Below are 16472 nucleotides of genomic sequence, written 5' to 3' on the forward strand. Positions count from 1 at the left end.
GTCACATGTCCGACCACCACGTATCCACTCAGCCTTAATTCCTTTTCCCCACATACTTCAGTATCGCATCGACAGCCTCTGATCCATCCAGTGCATGCCAACACGCCGCAAAAAATCTCCGGGAGCAAGAACGTCTTCTCGGAGGGCTTCCACCAAAATTCACCGGGCCGACGAGGATATGCCAACGAAAGCTTCGACAAAGGATTCCATGGCACGGTCTTCGTCACTGCATAGTATACATGTCACTCCAAGAACGCCAATTGTATCTAGATCCCACCACAGTACCCGCGAGGAAATGGAGAATGACGCGGAGGAAGGACTCGAAATGAGTTTGCTTGGTGAGGAAGAGCGGCGACAGGCTGCGCGCGATGTTGATGAGGATGCTTCCGATGACGGTCTCAAACATCCCATGTCCGCCAAGGATAAGCGGGCAATGGTCCTGCTTTGTGTCTTGTGTGAGCTTCTATGCCGTTAGCGCTCAAGGTCAGCCAAACTCACCTTCCGACCAGATCTAATCCAGGGTGTCCCGGTATGCCTTGCTATGATCCTCCGAGAGTTGCACTAAGACCATATTGAATCATATTACTCAGCTAGGGCTCGCTTTAGGTCTGTTGCATTTCTTCCTCATCGAGTTCTCCTAATCCTAATTGGCCTTAGGCTCTGTTCCCTTCCTTCTCAAGGATCATCTGTCATATTCTCAGCTAGCAACATTCGCTTTGTCTAGCTATCCTTATTCTCTCAAGCTTCTTTGGTCCCCCGTAGTCGACTCTGTCTTCTTTGTTTCCATAGGCCGCAGAAAATCATGGATTATACCGATGCAACTCATCGTTGGGACCTTGATGTTGTACATATCATTCAACGTCCAAAGGCTTATGGATGATGTCCGCCTTTCTCGTACCGCCTGGCTTCTTTGCTGATTGATCTACAGGCGGCCGAGTATGTTTATGAACTCACGTTTGTTTTTACATCACTCGTGTTCATTTCAGCCACTCAAGGTGCTGTTGCGGAGCTGTTTATTCTATATTAAATCTGACTTCTTTTGATTTTCAGACATCGCCGTTGATGGTATGTTATTTTCGGACGTGAATTCTTCCTGTGTCATTGAAGCGGCTGTAGGTTGGGCTTTGACCCTTCTCTCACACGAGAACTTGTCATATGCATCTACGTGCCAAACAATTGGCCTCAATACTGGTTATTTTGCCTCATTCACAGTCTTCCTCGCTTTCAACAGCAGAGAGTTCACGTACGTTTCCCTCCTTCTCATTTTGACGCTCTCGACATCTCTTTTCAGCGACCAATGGGGGTTGCCGCATCTCTCCTTGAGTGCGTACTTGAAGTTCTGGGGTGTGGCCAGTTACTTAGTGACTATGTGGCTTCTCTTCTTCAAGAAGGAGGTCAGTACTTCAAAACCATGTAAATACAGTTCTGATCCCTGATTTTAGGACAAAGAGCCTGCCAACGAGGCTGACATGAGCATAACCGGTGTTTACAAGACCATATGGTCAATTTGCAAACTCAAGCGTATGATTATTCTTATGGTCTTTCTGAACAGTGACATGATGCGCGTATCTAGACATCCAACAGCTCATTATAATGCATTTCTTTGCCAAACTAGGCTTTGCCGCCAATGATGCGGCTACCTCTTTAAAAATGGTCGAAAAGGGATTCAGGCGCGAAGAACTTGCCGTCGCGGTCCTCATCGACTTTCCTTTCCAAATTGCTGGCGGATGGCTGGCTGCACGTTGGTCTCGGGGTGATCGACCTCTCCGTCCTTGGGTCATAGCCTTTGTGCCGCGGCTATTCTTTTGTCTCGCGGGCACGCTGATCGTGTATTGGTTCCCAACACCACCGATATCAGGGGGTTTCTTTGTCTTCCTGATAGTGCAAACCGTACTGGCGTCGTTTTCAAGGTCAGTATACGTTCAATACGAACCGTAGCGTGCACCGATTCAACTTTGTATAAAGCACTGTGCAGTTTGTTGGTATTTCGGCTTTTCACACTCGGGTGTCAGATCCTCTAATCGGAGGTACCTACATGACGGTAAGTCCCAGAATCTTCTCACCCTGTATTGCTCTTACCTCAGTCAAGTTATTGAACACATTTACGAACCTTGGGGGCACATGGCCCAAATGGTTCGTTTTGAAAGGTAAGATTGATTTTCCTGATTCCTTCACTGCTCACCGAAAGCCTAGGTGTTGATCTCTTCAGTGTGGCCACATGCAAGGTAACAGATGCTGGCACTGAAATCGCTGTCAGAGGTAAATTATTCTTTTCTGTAAGAAAAATTTCCTGACGTTTGGCAAGCGACGGAATGTGTTTCCGACTACGGAAAAGCGATGTGTAAAGACATCAACGGGGAATGCATCACAGAGACTGATGGATACTATATCGTCTCTATTGTCTGTATGACGTTTGGTATACTGTTCCTGTTAGGTTTCATCATGCCTACGGCGCGTAAGCTACAAGGTCAGAACTGATTGACAGACTTGAGCTAATCAGCCGCTGACGATATTGTGCTACAGAACTCCCTTCGTCAGTATGGCGTGTAAAGTTGTGATCATATTGAGGGATGCCGCTACTGTAGACTACTATCATTGCCATACATAATTGACTAGACTTGCGCCTGCCCTAAAGACCTACTAGTACCCGAAAGGTCTACTTACCACGTGAGAAAGACATCTTAAATTTCTGAAAAAAGCCGCGAACTCAATTGTTTCGTGACTTCGAGTTTACACACTCTCAACGCAAATTATCACAAAATGTCGACCAGCACGATGCATTTTGGCCCCGAATGGATGCGCACCAAGCAACCAGCATTTCGGATGCAGGCCGAGCCGACTCCACCACCGCCAGCAAGTGCTCCGGCTTCATACGCGTCCACATATTCTGCTCTTGTCTCTTCTGCACCACCACCACTCTCCGATAGCCGAGATGAGGCCCACCCTTTCAGGTATTCCAAAGAGGAGCTCCTTCAAATTTTCCGTGATGGAGGTGGACAGGGTGGCTTGGGCCTGGAAGTCGAGCGCTGGGAAGGTGTCGTTCGTGAAATAGGAACAGAGCCTACATCCCTACGCGAAATGGGAGAGGCCGAAAAGAAGGTGAGTGCAGCCCCAAGATGTTCAGTCCGTACTGTCGCGTTTTCGTCTGCTGACTGGGGCCTCATGTCCTGCAGCTCTTTTCGGTCTCCTTGAACTCAGATTTACGCCGTCGCCAGTCCACCGACTACCTTCCTGCCTCGTCCGGCCAGAATTCTGGAGCAGACAGACCTAGGTTGGCCCACGTAAACTCAGCTACGGGAGCCGCTAGTCCTCTTCGAGAACGTTTCAGTTCTTTAGCTGGTAGAAGGAGAGGTGATAGTACTGGCGGTCAGACTTTATTTTTTTCTTAGATGGAATTAATGCCGATGCGTTTGCAGATCAAATTACTATACCTCGCAAGCTTTCCTTGTCCTCTATGCAATCGCCAATGTCTCCTCGTGATACAGGTCTTCCGTCTCCTCGTCTTTCTCGCATGGGGACAGGCTTTGACGGTGTGTTGAATGGTGGAGATTCGTGGATGGCTCGACGGCGGGCCTCAGAGGGCCCAGTGAAGTCTGGTGGAGGAACGACACGGGATCCTGGCGGTGAATATCAACCAGATGGGAAGAGCTCAGAGATTAAGGAAGAGGACGAGAGCGCGGTGCAGGTCACAGATCCTGACCCTCATCCGGATGGATTGATTTCTCATAGCGCTGATGGTGAGACTACGGTAGCTGCTGAAGCGTCCCATTCCCAAACTCAGAATCTCGACGCAAGCGTCGCTCAGATGTCCTTGGGAAACGACAATGGACATAGTACTTCTGCATCACCCGCCAACAGTAGTACAGGATATCCTCCTCCGGGTCTTACGGATGTATCTAACGTTGAATGGTCTTACCTGGACCCTCAAGGGCAAGTCCAAGGTATGTTTTGCCTTTCCCTTTTTTTGAATTGCTCAACCTTTGTTTACAGGTCCTTTCCGTGCGAATGTAATGCAAAAATGGCATGACGAAGGATACTTTACCGCCGATCTACTCATGAGACGTACACACCTCGACACCGACTGGACATCCGTGGGCGAACTAATTCGTCGTGTTGGTGGTCCCCAGATATTCCTAACTCCAATAATCCCCACTCTCCCTCCTGGTTTATCTCGTCATGTCGACTCTCCTCAGCATATATACGCCATTCCCCAAGATCAATTCAATGTTCCGTTCCAGCCTGCACCCATCCGTTCATTGCGCAGTTCGACCCTGGACAGTTATTTGGGGAGTTCGAGCGTATCGGAGTCCCCCGCTTCGTCACTTGGAGCGGGCCGATACAGTAACGGATCTCCGGATCCCAGTGCTTTCGGAGGGCGTGCAGGAAATTTCATCCCACCCGACCCGAGTGTGTCAGGGCGAAGAAATAATTTTGTCGATGGCGGCATGGATCACAGATTATACGGACAATTTACACCAAATAGAAGCTCCACTGTGGATAACACATACTCAGTCAACGGATCGTTCGCTTCCAACCCATGGCCAAGTTCCACCGGCAATGCCGCCGCCATCGGTTCTGGCTTCGACTCGGGGCGAGCGTCAGCGGAACTCTCTCCGTTACCGTCATCATTCCACAACAACGGACTAGGATCCTCTTTACCCGGCGGTTTTGTGCCTGTCGCGTCCCAAGATAATCCGCATACCACTAGTACTTTTGTGGGTACTGACTTCCGCTCGCTGGATCCTATCCCAGATGCTTCCTCTCCATCGACGTTTAACACTTACAATGCATTCCCTAATCAGCCATTCATCCAACAACCATCTGAACCTGTCGCCACCCGCATACCCCAACAGCCGATACCAGACAGTGGTTCTCCTGCTCCCGTTTCGCCATGGGGAAATGTTCAAAATGTGCCGGCCTCTGCGCCTCGACGCGGGGGCCCATTCGACCTGAACCATCCCGTATCGACTAATCCTTCACTGCTTGAACAGACAATCAGTCCTTCACCCTGGGGTACGTCTGGGTCGTTGCCGCGAGCAGGCATCTCCAAGGCTATGGACTCCTCTTCCTGGCCCGCACCTGTGCGACCCGCTACGGAAAATAGACAGGAGGATGTCTTTGTTCCCCAGAGTCTTCCGAAAGACGATTTCAGGCAGAATCAGTCATCGAATGCTGAAAGTACCGTCCCTCAAGCCATCGCGCAGTCAACAGAGCCAACTCCTGCAGAAATGCAGGCAGATACTCTCCTTGCATCTTCTAACAAGAAGTCTAGGGGAACCAAAGTGTCGGTGTCTTCTAAGCAAAGTGTTATTCAGCCTTCTCCACGGCCTCCGTCTCCTGCGGCTTCTTCCTCTATTCCAGTTCACAAACCTGCCTGGGTCAAAGATGATGATGCTGGCAAACTCTCGGGCGTTTCATTGAGTTTGCGTGAAATCCAAGAGGCAGAAGCCAAGCAGGCAGAGGCACGCAAAGCTATCGAACGAGAACGAGAACGAGCCCGTGCTGCGGCATCCGCTTCAGCCGCCAACGATGAGATTCAGCCATTTGTTGCTTCTTGGGGACTTCCTACGTCTCAGGCTGGTTCGCGCGCAAACACTATTCAGATCAAAGAAACGCCTTCTGCATCAGTTCCGGCACCAACTGCAGCACAACCCGTTTGGACAACAACTACAAAGACTCCCACAACCAAGAAAACAATGAAGGAGATTCAGGAAGAGGAAGAGAAACGCAGGAAGATGGCCGCAAAGGAGACAGTAGCTTCTGTAGCTTCCCGAAGGGCTTACGCGGAAACCACCGTCAAGGTGAGTGATATATCTCTACGATTTTGTATACGCTTATACCTTGCAAAGAGTCCTGTTACCATGACCGTAGGTGGGGGAGCTTGGACAACCGTGGGACCCAGCGGTAAATCTACCTCTCCGGCTGCTTCCGTTCGACCAGCTGTATCCTTGGCGACATCCTCATCAGCAGCTGTTCCTCGAGCCAATGGCACTCCAGCTGCGATTCGACCCGCACCGACCCCGGCACCTGCTAAACCCGCGACCGGAGGCAAGGTGGATGATTACCCGGTCGCACCATCGCACGAATTTCTGAAGTGGCTTAATGAATCCCTGAAAGGACTCAACAGTTCTGTCAATGGTGTGTGTTCCAAGATGACGCTACTTGCATTCTCTTATTTTTTCCTTATCTTCTAGTCGAGGAGATCATGCAGATGCTCTTGTCCTTCTCGATGGACCCCGATCCATCAACCGTGGAGTTAATTTCGGATTTGATATATTCCAACAGTACGATACTGGACGGTCGACGATTCGCATCGGAGTTTGTGAGCAAGCGCAAAGCCGACGCTGCTGTGCGAAAGGGATCAGCGTCCTCCGCGGCTGGGACGAACAAAACTGTGTCTATTGCCGAGGTAGTCAAGGCGCAACCGAAACCTCAAGCGTCCGAATGGGGTGGGTTCAAAGTGGTCAACAAGAAAAAGAAGGGTGGCAGATCGTAATATGATCTGCAGCTTGGCGGTTGGTAAATTAAAGCAGCGCAGGCCATCTAATAAGTCTTCCTTGAACTTGGAGTTTCTGATCTCTAAAGCGTGGGGCGTCGCTAATAAGTACCACGCTATTGTTGTTGTAATGTTCTGTACATGGATATGTGCTACATATATGATTTTAGTTTACCACAAACGATGATGTTGCTTCGTTTGCCTGATTCCTGATAATATTGCACCCATCTTTGAATTCAACCAACATACACAACCTTGCGTCGTTCGTTCAATATACAGGAACACACAAGTTACTCTTGCACGAGAGTCAGAGCCGATCTAAGGAATCTTAGTCACGACATAGAACGATAAGTTCAAACGTGTTATAATGCAAAATACAGATCCATACGCATAGATGAAGGGAAAGTAGTAGTATACATGTATTAATCGAGTCCAGTATTATCAATTCGGGATTATGCTTCGACCTCTGACCAATCACTTCCCGTGTCGTCATCTACTTTCTTTTTCGTGGCAGTCTCCTGGTCCGCGGAGTTCCCCTCTGAGAGGAGGAAGGACTCTCGAGGATCCTCAGAAGGCTGAGGCTCTACGTTGTACGGTCGGACTGTGTCGATGGAAGCCGAGGACGGAGGATAGGCGGATGCTTGAAGTGGTAGTTCGGTGTCCAGCTCCTTGTCCTCGATGACACTACTCTTGTCAGCCGATGCCTCGGAAATACTGTCAGAGACAACCAATACAGTTGATTCAGGTTGAGGTGTAACGAGAGCAGTTGTCGGAAGTGTCGTATCAACAGCAACGGCCTCGTCTTCGTGAACAGCAACAGCTTCAGCAGGAGCTAGTGCATCAACTACAACAGGCTCATCGTTCTTCCCCTCTTCAGCTGGTGCAATGCCCTCTGAGGCGACTTCAGAAGCCACCTTTTCAGCAGCCTGTGCACCAACGAGGCCCTGCTTCTCTGTTACCTTGCTTTCCTTGGCAGTCTTGCTCCGCCACCGACCTTCAACCTCTCGCTCTAGCTCTTCGAGCGCACTCTCCACCTTTCCAACAACTTCTTTCCTAACACTTCTTAATGCTTCGTTCCCGAAACTTTCCACCGAATCCAACTGGGCCAACAGCCCACTCAAGGACTGTTCATAATATCGCACGGGTGCGTTACGGGAGGTGTAAGCCAATCTCCCCGTAAGAGACGACTCAGAGTCTGATGAGGCTGGAGATGGAGCAGGGGTGAAATCCAACTGGACAGGGAAGACGAACTCCGACTCGAGGGTATGGAAGGCCGCTTCGACATTTCGGACAGCTTCCATGGATGATACGACGTCTTTGGAGGTGGCGTCCTCGGTGCTGATGGAATGGGCCTTCTCCTTGCCTTTGACGCTAGCTGGTGAAGGAACATTCGAAGTCTGACTGTTGAGTGACGCGAAGATGGCATGGATGGTGTCCTTGATTTCGTTGGATTGATCATTGTTCAAGCGTGCTTCAAGCTCGGCCTTCAAAGAAGATTCAATCGCAGAGGCCTTCTGAAAAGAACGAATAAGCTCATAGCTAAAGGCTCCACCATAACTGAAGCGTACCTTCTCCACAGGCTTGGATCCGGATGTCGCGGCACCTGCGCGAGATGCTGGTGCTTCTACTTTCTGTGCAAAATGGCCGAGCATTGCACCTAAACATTCTTCAACGGTTGTGTGCGACAATTGCCGGGGCTCGACTTCGGATCTCTTGGGAACAATCTCGGAGGATTTGGAAGTAGACGGAGCTGGCGAAGGAGATGCCACAGGGGAAGTCTTCACCTCGGCTGCGTCACCAAGAATGGCTTTTAGCAGCTCAACAATGCCGTTACGTACAGGCGCTTCGTCAGTGTCGTTGGCACGGGACAACAAAACAGTCTCGGCTTTTCCGGACAGAGCGCTGGAAAGAGGCTTTTTGGCATCATCGCGCTTGACTTGAATCTTGCCGACATAAGGACAATGCCTAACTGCTTTATCCTTTGCAGCTAGGGTTGCCACAACGTTGGCATAACCTCCGAATGATAGAGGCCTCTGGAGGCAAATATGAGGACAGCGGATACTTCGAGAGCCTGGGTAACGAACCTTGGATTCCTCTGGGAAAATGCTATCAGGGCCAACCGATGGGTAATCAGGACGCGACTGAAAGGGATAATGAGAACGAAATGATTGGTGCAGATCGACCTGGCAACGTACCCGGATGGACGCGACATTGGCTAGTTGAGCGCGGTGGTGGGCTGCCTCTGCTTCCAGTGCCGCCATATGGCCCCCCGAAATGAGCTTGTAATACTCACGTTGGCGCCTCTCGTGTTTTTCTTGTTCAATCTTCAGCGCAAGGGCTCTTCGTGCTAAGGTCTGTTCCTCCAGCACCTTGAGACGCTGTTCTTCCTCGAGCTGACGGCGTAGTGGGGCAGAACGGTCGTAATATCCGTACGAGGGGTAGCGTTCAGTGCCGCGGAGACGACGCTTCTGGAGTTCTAGTTCCTCAAGACGACGACGAAGTGCGAACTCCTCGTTTTCAACGGCAGCTTCAGCGGACAAGTATTCTTCCTCGGCTTCTTTAGCCATAGCAAGGGCAGCCAAATACTTGTCTCTGAGACTGAGCGAAGACTGGGTAGGGTAGAGTGTGTTGTAATGGAACATGGTTGTTGATAAGATGAGGGGATAATGAAGACAAGGGGAAGGCGGGCATGGCTTTTATAGAGAACAGGAAAGTGGCTGAATAAGTCAAGGCCGCGCGTCCGTATACGCGCGTCGCGACTAGAGTTTTCGAGCATTTTCCGTGGCAGAGTCGGGCTAGTCAGCCGCTGACTCCGACTCGCGTTATCTGACTCAGCAGCAGTGGCGGTGTCTTTACTCTTTGCAAATTCAACTATGTATGTCTAGATATGTACACAATAAATCCCCAGATCCGGTTGCATTGATATGTAGAAAATACTAGAGTTCGTAAAATTTGACACTCTTGATTTCCCAGTCTGCGGCGGGATAAACTCGCAAGAAACATAGTAATATAAGATGCCACTCACAAGCTTCGTCAAACGACGCTCCTTTTGCACGGACAAAGTCTTCACAGCTTGAGTATCCTGTCCGAGCAGCACAGCTTTGTTCTTGACCTGGTATTCCCGAGCTATTCCATACTCCACCGGCCCAGTCACCGCTGACCCCAATCAGCTCTTTTGATCCGTCCGGAAACAAAAATGACTCACCATAAAGTCGTGTCAAAGATAAATGAATGCTGGTAGAAATACTTGCTGGAATTGCAAGCCGATGAAGGCCAGTTCGCTAATGGTGTCTCCCATCTGTCGGGAACGGGCGTCCCAGCATCAACGTCAGACGGAACGGAGCCCTGGGGCCAGAAGTAGATCTTGATGCCCTCATCGTCCCATTTCACTACAGCCAATGAGCGTAGGCTGTTGTCAAAAAAATCATACTTACTGGCATATACTCCACCAGCCGTTCTCATTGAAAGCGGCACCGAACGAAACGTCAGAAGCAGAGCGTACCCCACAGCCCTGATTGCTCGTCTCGGAAGCTGCACAGTTGGTCCCGCCAACTATAGTTCCTGTGATATTAAGCACGTTCGCATTCGAAGATGTCAAGGAACATCCGACATCAGTGTGAACTGTTGCCTGGTTGTTCGTGTAGTCATTTACACCCTCCACGATGTCTATGGCGCAATAAGATCAATAATACAATAAAAGAACAGTCTAGACACGGCGAACCTATTTCCCCACCAATGGGCCAATTAGGTCCTATAAAAAGGTCTCAGAAGAAACAGGCAGATAAATGGCGTATATCTTACCGTTCGACCACCATGCACTGCGTGACAAAAGAATCAGTGCCACCATCGAATATAGGGAACAACAGGACTCACGGCCACGTCCCACAGCCCGTTGGCATGTGCACAGAATCCATGATCACCAATACACCATCGTATGTACTCTCCGTGGTGATACGAATGCTTTGACGATTCCCAGAGACAGTTCCCGTTGTCTCGACACGCATAATAGCATTACCATCCGAGTTCACCTCCACTAACCCATTTGATCTCTGTTTTTTTTCACCGTTAGAACAAACACAAGCCGCCACACTGGAAGACATACACCCGTGCTCTCATCAACATAATCTACAATGCCTACAAAGTTGCTCAATGATATGCACGGACCAAACTGGTAAACCTGGCAAAACTCACCATGAGTAGGATCCGAAGTCGTCCAGAAGGTCCAGCCATTAAAAAAGTCTGTGCCAGCCTATGTGTTACATATAAAGACATACTTCACGCTGATCAAGATGGCAACGCACATGAGACTCTACCAAATTATACGGGGACGAAAAAGAGGAAGCAGTGGCAGAAGCACCGGACGTGGATGCAGTCCTTGTGCTGCTTGTCCCGGAGTGGCTACTACTGCCGCTGCCGCTCCCACTACCACCACCACTACCAGTGTTATTGTTGTTTGACGATCCAGCTTTGCAGTAAGTCAAACGCGTTTGCGGGTTGACCAGGGACTGTTGGGAGACAAGGACCGAGCCAAAGGCCAGGCGAAGGTCGCGTGCTATGCTCTTGGTGTGTCGAAGGGCAACATCATGGACACGGGAGACGAGACTTGCTGAGACGTCATGGAAGACGATGAGGACGACGAGGTACACAGGTAGCACATTGAGAAGGAGCATCTAGAAAGCAGGGCCTGTCTATAGTTGTTGAAGGAGGTATAATAGAATTAAGAGGCGAAAGGAAAGGGATGTAATGTAGGATGTGGTGGTAAAGAAAGACAACCGGCACCTGTTCGCAGAACAACCTGGACAACAAATATAAAAGGGACAATGCGGGCACCAAGAATAAGCAGACCCCGAAAGGAAAGTTTGATCTGATCAAGCTCCTCGTCCACGAGGTCATCTGTTCTCATGCCCGTTCCGTTCTCCTGTGCAACTGTCCTGCTACAATTGCACAACAGATTCTGCATGGATCCTTGCTCACTGCGCATACCGATCAATCACAACCAAAAATCCTAATAACAGGTCATAAGTAATATTCATAGCTCTAATACATAAACACCTCGTAGCATAAAATCAACCGAAAGGAGCGTTCTTCATAATAGGTATGGTATGTAGAAGATGTTACAATCGAACAACGACGAGTCAGCCACCAGCGGTGTAGACATAAAGATTATAGTAACGAAAACAAACTGTCCATTTGCCGACCTGCGTAAGAACGACAGCCCGGAGTCCCAAGATGCACGCATCCATTCATCAACCAAAAAGACCTGCCAAGAACGACTAGCGATGCGAACCCGGCGCAAACGCCTCCCGAACACTTCGACGAAGCTCTTCGTGCTCACGGGAGCTGCCCACGGATGATCCAGGCTGTATATGCGACCCGGGCACACTCGACGATAGCATCCCTTCATCTCCTTCGACGAATTCAAGGATTCTTCGCGAGAGCAGCTGGATTTCACCTTGGCCATCACCAGTATCTGTCTCGTCATCATACATTTGGTTGTGCGAGTGACGGGAGTCAACGGACTCCGAAGGTGATGATGCTCCCGAGTTCGCGAGATTTCGAATGTTGGGTAACAGCAGAGGGGAACTTCGAATACTGCTGATCAATTGCGGGTCTAAACGAGATATCAGATTACATTCACAGTTACTAAATAATCGTTCCATACCGTTAGATTCGAGGAGCTGCACAATCGTCCAGACGGCGATGTGTTGGAAGGTTGCGTCAGGACTCGTCAAGAATCTGTACAGATACTTGTGCATCCCGCCGTCAGGTTTGTCCCAGACGTCATTGAAAGCGGAGTAGTCATCTGTGGACGACCGGCCATCTAACACCCACGACAATGAGTCCCCGAACTAAAAGTGGCAATAAGGGTCACTCACCCTTAGATGAGAGGTTGCCTAGAGCTGCAGCACTGTTTCCTTGCACTTCAGAGCTGGGTGAATTGGTGAGAGGAATCAAAACTTCACAGATGCCCATTTCTAGCAGTCGCCCTTTGAGTTCATCTATAGGGAGGCATCAGTGACCGAAAAGGAAAAAAAAGCTCATGACGAACCACTCAACGCCAGGACTGCTACGCACGCCGTCATCTCACTCTGTACATTGATTGGAACCTCCAAAACAAGCTCCTTGATTGACTCCACCGCACCGGCTTTCACGATCGCTGTCTTGTTCTTCTCCGAACTAGCGGCTAAGTTTCGCAGAGTTGAGATAGCGTGGCATTGCACCTCTTCGTTGTCCTTGAACGAAAGGAGGTTGATCAAAGGTTGCAAAAAGCCGGATTCAATTATTGGCGATTCGTTCTGCGGATGGATGGACACATTTCGCACACAAGCTGCCGAAGACAGGATCAAAGGGAGATATGTGGACTGTAGGAGCCGAAGTAGTGATGCCAACCCGTCTGATTTGACAATCTCCAATTGATACTTCTCTGTAAAAAAATTTTCACATTACTCCGACTGGGCAAAGATAAAATGACCGACTTACCATCGCTCGCCAAGTTCCTAAGCGCTAGAGCTGCTTGGCATTGAACCTTCAAGCTGGAGCTGTCCATGAGCATGACCAAACTAGCGACGAGCTTGGGTTCGCTCTGAGCCAACTTCTTCCGGTTGGCACCTGCAAGCATTAATTCGATTTGGAACTTCCTCAAAGCCGATATAACGTACCATCTACGGCAATGTTGCTCAAGGCAGTTGTGCAATAGTATTGAACGTCAGTATCAGGCGAGTTCAAGAGACTGACAAGCACCGGGATAGCGCCTGCGTTGACAAGCTGCTGCCGGTTCTCGTCTAGAATGCTATGTTAGATTTGTCGGATTGAGATTATGCCAACTTACCAGAATGTGTCATATTTAGTAGGGCACCAGTGGCGTTCCTTTGAACACGCATATCTTTCGAACGAGCCAAGCGTGTCAAAGGAACAAGAGCACCAGATTTCGCAATCTTGGTCTTGTTGTCATCTGGCGAAGAAGAGGTTCACTATTCGTAAAAGGGGTAACTTTATGAAAAGGCACACCATGAGTAGCCAAATTTGTTACACATCCAACGGCAGTTGCACTGTACTTCGACGTTGGGGCTTAACATTTGGCGAATCAAAGGTTCTAAGCCACCGAGTTTGACGATGAGAAGCTTGTTATCGGCTAGAAGGCGTCCATTAACTCCGTCAACATAACGCTCAAAAGTTTGACTCACTGTTGACTGCAAGGTTTCCAAGCGCAGCGCTGGCAGCCCGCTGCACTTCTGTGTCGTGACTGCTCAACAGGAAAAGAATGGGATCTAGAGTGTCTCGGCCAACGGGCCTCACTTCCTTCTCAGTGATCTCTGCGAACGCGAGAGCCGCACTCCTTTGCAGATCAACATTGTCAGAAAACGAAAGTGTTGTCAACGCATTAAGAGGCGAGCCAGTAAAAAAGTTGGTGGTAGTGCGGTCTGCGGATACTGCGTTCAATATGCAATTTGTGTGGACAGAAGATAGACACACTCTCAAGGTACTGAAGGAGATCTGCTACAGCCTCTCGCTCATTCTCCAAGAGCAGCTGGCTCGTATGCTTGCGACTTGCGCGAGTGGACTGTCAGGTGGTTAGTCGTGTCAGGGAGCATTGAAAACAGCCTTACAACAGGTGTCGCAGCAGCTGAATGCATTGCCCATATCGACAAGGACGACGAAGTATACAGGCTTAAGGGAGGAGGGAGGGTAGTCAAGAAAGGGAGGGAAGGGGGAGAAGACCTGGCTGTTCAAAATTATGGACACCGTCTCTCGAGTCTCAACCGAACCGGCAATTCCCGTGACTGTCACATACGCAACTGTCACGCTTCCTATTTGGGTCCGGCAGTCGGCGCGTAAATGCGGCAAATGACTCTACTCAGACGCGGGGCAGCATCGATTCGACGTCTCTCAACGATGGTCCATCTCAATGTCGCGCCTCCTCGCCGTGTTCAACTGCCAGCGGATTTCAAGGTTGAGCTGACCGAAGGGGAAGACCGATTATGCACACTACTTGACGAATGCACTCAGTATCTGAAGGCGGAAAAAGGCATCAGCACATCGTGCCGGATAGCAGGTGGCTGGGTACGAGATAAAGTGAGGTTCTCTCTTTATCACTGTCGCGTTCTCATTAGCATTCAAGTTGCTTGGTTCCCAAAGCAATGACATAGATATTGCCCTAATGGACATGATGGGATATCCTTTTGCTGAGCATCTCGCCGCATTCGCCAATAGTCGTGGCATCGAAACCGGAAGTATCAGTAAAATTGCACAGAATCCTGATCAGTCGAAACATCTCGAAACGGCGACCCTGAAAATACTAGGCCTGGAGCTCGACCTTGTCAACCTCAGGAGCGAGGAGTATGCCACCAACAGTCGAATACCTACCGGTGTGGTAAGCATCGCAGGATAGTACAACTATATGCCTTGTTCACTCTGTCCCAGGCCTTCGGGACTCCTCTGCAAGATGCCTTGCGACGTGATATCACTATAAACGCACTGTTCTACAATGTTCACAGTCGTTCCGTTGAAGATTTCACGGGACGGGTACGTGTTTTACTGTTTGTTAGTAGCGTAGCAAAATATAATTCTTGGTCAGGGCCTAGATGATCTCCGTCAAGGCACTATTCGCACCCCTCTTCCGCCTCAGGAAACATTTTTGGATGATCCCTTGCGCGCCTTGCGGTGCATAAGGTTTGCCAGTAGATTCGGCTTTGAAACAGTCCCAGAAGTTGGGGAGTGTCTTAAAAAGACACAAATACATGTGCGCGTCTCCCACCATCAAAGTCAACTGACTTAATTCTGTTCCAGAATGCTCTTGTGTCGAAGGTGTCACGGGAACGCGTAGGAGAAGAAGTTTCGAAAATGATGAAAGGTATACCTTTCCGTCATCACGCCATGCAATCTCATGCTTCTTAGGACACTCGCCTCTCCATGCAATTCAGCTTATTAACGACTTTGAGCTTTACGACTCTATATTTTCTGCAGTACCGCGGGAAATCAAACACGCTTTTTCTCGTACTCCTGAAAAGGTTATACTGTCGTTACAGTGTACAGCCGTATTGCGAGCTCTCATAGAGCACCCCGAGTCGTCTCCTCTACCTCCTTTACACCGAACATTACTAACGGCAGTAAATAACGACGTGACCTGCAAAAGTCGATTGTACCTTGCTTGTGCCATCGCACCATATATCGGTATTACCTACGAAGATAAGAAGAAGAAGACTTATCCAGCCGCGTTCTCTGTCATCCATGATTCGCTCAAATTAGGGACACAAAATCATTACTCAGATGGCATACCTGCGCTTTTCGCTGCCTCAGATCTCTTGAAGTCTCTGAGCTTAGATGATGAACGGTTCAAGACAAAGCCTGAGAGAGTGGCAATTGGTCAGTACCGTCAGCAGCCTTCTCTGTATGTACTCAACAGGTCATTGGTAGGTATGTTACTGCGTCAGAAGCCGATTCACAATCCGAGCACGGGGTCACACTGGACTAGCTCAATACTGTTTTCTCTCGTACGAGAACTGGGGCCTCTGTATGATCCCTCGTCAGATATTATAGACGGTGATCGAATTCACAGTATGCAGTGCCCCTCGTTTGAACTGACTTTCTTTCAGCAGAGGAAGCCGAGAGAATAATATATATCTACAATAAGTTTCTAGCTCGAATCGAAGAGCTTGACTTGTTGGGGGCTGCAGATGCAAGGACGCTTCTAGATGTAAGTTACCTATTACTGAAAAAAGTATACTTGACATATGACACATATCATCCCAGGGACGAGACGTTGTGAAGATCCTTGATGCTAAACCTGGCCCCTGGACGGGGCAGGTCCTTACACAAGTGATGGAATGGCAACTCGAACATCCAGAGCAGACGAAGGAAGATTGCACAGCATGGCTAACGCATGCACATTCAATGGGTCTGGTTCGAACCGATTTCTCTGGAGAACCCCTTCGGAAAAAAGCAAGAACAGCTTGAAGAAAATGCGATAGAGCAGCAA

General features: G+C 49.4%; 6 protein-coding genes across 6 annotated transcripts; 3 read left to right on the forward strand and 3 right to left on the reverse strand.

The window, feature by feature from the left end:
* Positions 1-325: 325 nt before the first annotated feature.
* Positions 326-2558, forward strand: EV420DRAFT_1636948 (acetyl-coenzyme A transporter 1-domain-containing protein; the record flags this gene model as incomplete). Its single annotated transcript, XM_060476651.1, has 15 exons — positions 326-455; positions 510-529; positions 591-606; positions 658-881; positions 929-995; positions 1051-1065; positions 1117-1243; positions 1292-1394; positions 1443-1521; positions 1574-1910; positions 1966-2041; positions 2090-2147; positions 2194-2259; positions 2306-2467; positions 2524-2558. 15 exons carry the CDS (start codon positions 326-328, stop codon positions 2556-2558), a joined length of 1515 nt encoding a protein of 504 aa, XP_060337197.1.
* Positions 2559-2662: 104 nt separating this feature from the next.
* On the forward strand, positions 2663-3298 carry EV420DRAFT_826857 (uncharacterized protein). The gene has a single exon (XM_060483622.1). The coding sequence runs from the start codon at positions 2761-2763 to the stop codon at positions 3190-3192; it is 432 nt and encodes a 143-aa protein (XP_060337198.1). The 5' UTR covers positions 2663-2760; the 3' UTR covers positions 3193-3298.
* A 3424-nt stretch (positions 3299-6722) lies between these two features.
* On the reverse strand, positions 6723-8870 carry EV420DRAFT_1511280 (uncharacterized protein). Its single transcript, XM_060471567.1, has 2 exons — positions 8065-8870; positions 6723-8010 (listed from the first exon to the last, which is right to left on the reverse strand). Exons 1-2 carry the CDS (start codon positions 8755-8757, stop codon positions 6949-6951), a joined length of 1755 nt encoding a protein of 584 aa, XP_060337199.1. The 5' UTR covers positions 8758-8870; the 3' UTR covers positions 6723-6948.
* Positions 8871-9336: 466 nt separating this feature from the next.
* On the reverse strand, positions 9337-11329 carry EV420DRAFT_1626809 (glycoside hydrolase family 16 protein). Its single transcript, XM_060476018.1, has 10 exons — positions 10798-11329; positions 10688-10745; positions 10599-10630; positions 10370-10545; positions 10298-10314; positions 10218-10247; positions 9931-10162; positions 9702-9905; positions 9522-9652; positions 9337-9470 (listed from the first exon to the last, which is right to left on the reverse strand). Exons 1-10 carry the CDS (start codon positions 11164-11166, stop codon positions 9433-9435), a joined length of 1287 nt encoding a protein of 428 aa, XP_060337200.1. The 5' UTR covers positions 11167-11329; the 3' UTR covers positions 9337-9432.
* Positions 11330-11348: 19 nt separating this feature from the next.
* EV420DRAFT_1511291 (armadillo-type protein) lies at positions 11349-14274 on the reverse strand. The gene is made up of 12 exons (XM_060471568.1): positions 14096-14274; positions 13970-14024; positions 13681-13917; positions 13571-13628; positions 13505-13545; positions 13326-13448; positions 13156-13278; positions 12977-13105; positions 12546-12920; positions 12373-12495; positions 12159-12317; positions 11349-12107 (listed from the first exon to the last, which is right to left on the reverse strand). The coding sequence occupies exons 1-12, from the start codon at positions 14135-14137 to the stop codon at positions 11770-11772; spliced, it is 1803 nt and encodes a 600-aa protein (XP_060337201.1). The 5' UTR covers positions 14138-14274; the 3' UTR covers positions 11349-11769.
* Positions 14275-14389: 115 nt separating this feature from the next.
* On the forward strand, positions 14390-16450 carry EV420DRAFT_1261865 (uncharacterized protein; the record flags this gene model as incomplete). Its single annotated transcript, XM_060467099.1, has 9 exons — positions 14390-14569; positions 14616-14867; positions 14918-15019; positions 15072-15236; positions 15284-15347; positions 15392-15859; positions 15911-16036; positions 16090-16190; positions 16247-16450. The coding sequence occupies 9 exons, from the start codon at positions 14390-14392 to the stop codon at positions 16448-16450; spliced, it is 1662 nt and encodes a 553-aa protein (XP_060337202.1).
* Positions 16451-16472: the final 22 nt, after the last annotated feature.

The sequence above is a fragment of the Desarmillaria tabescens genome, assembly GCF_030435595.1.
Source record: "Desarmillaria tabescens strain CCBAS 213 chromosome Unknown EV420scaffold_4, whole genome shotgun sequence".
Classification (NCBI taxonomy): domain Eukaryota; kingdom Fungi; phylum Basidiomycota; class Agaricomycetes; order Agaricales; family Physalacriaceae; genus Desarmillaria; species Desarmillaria tabescens.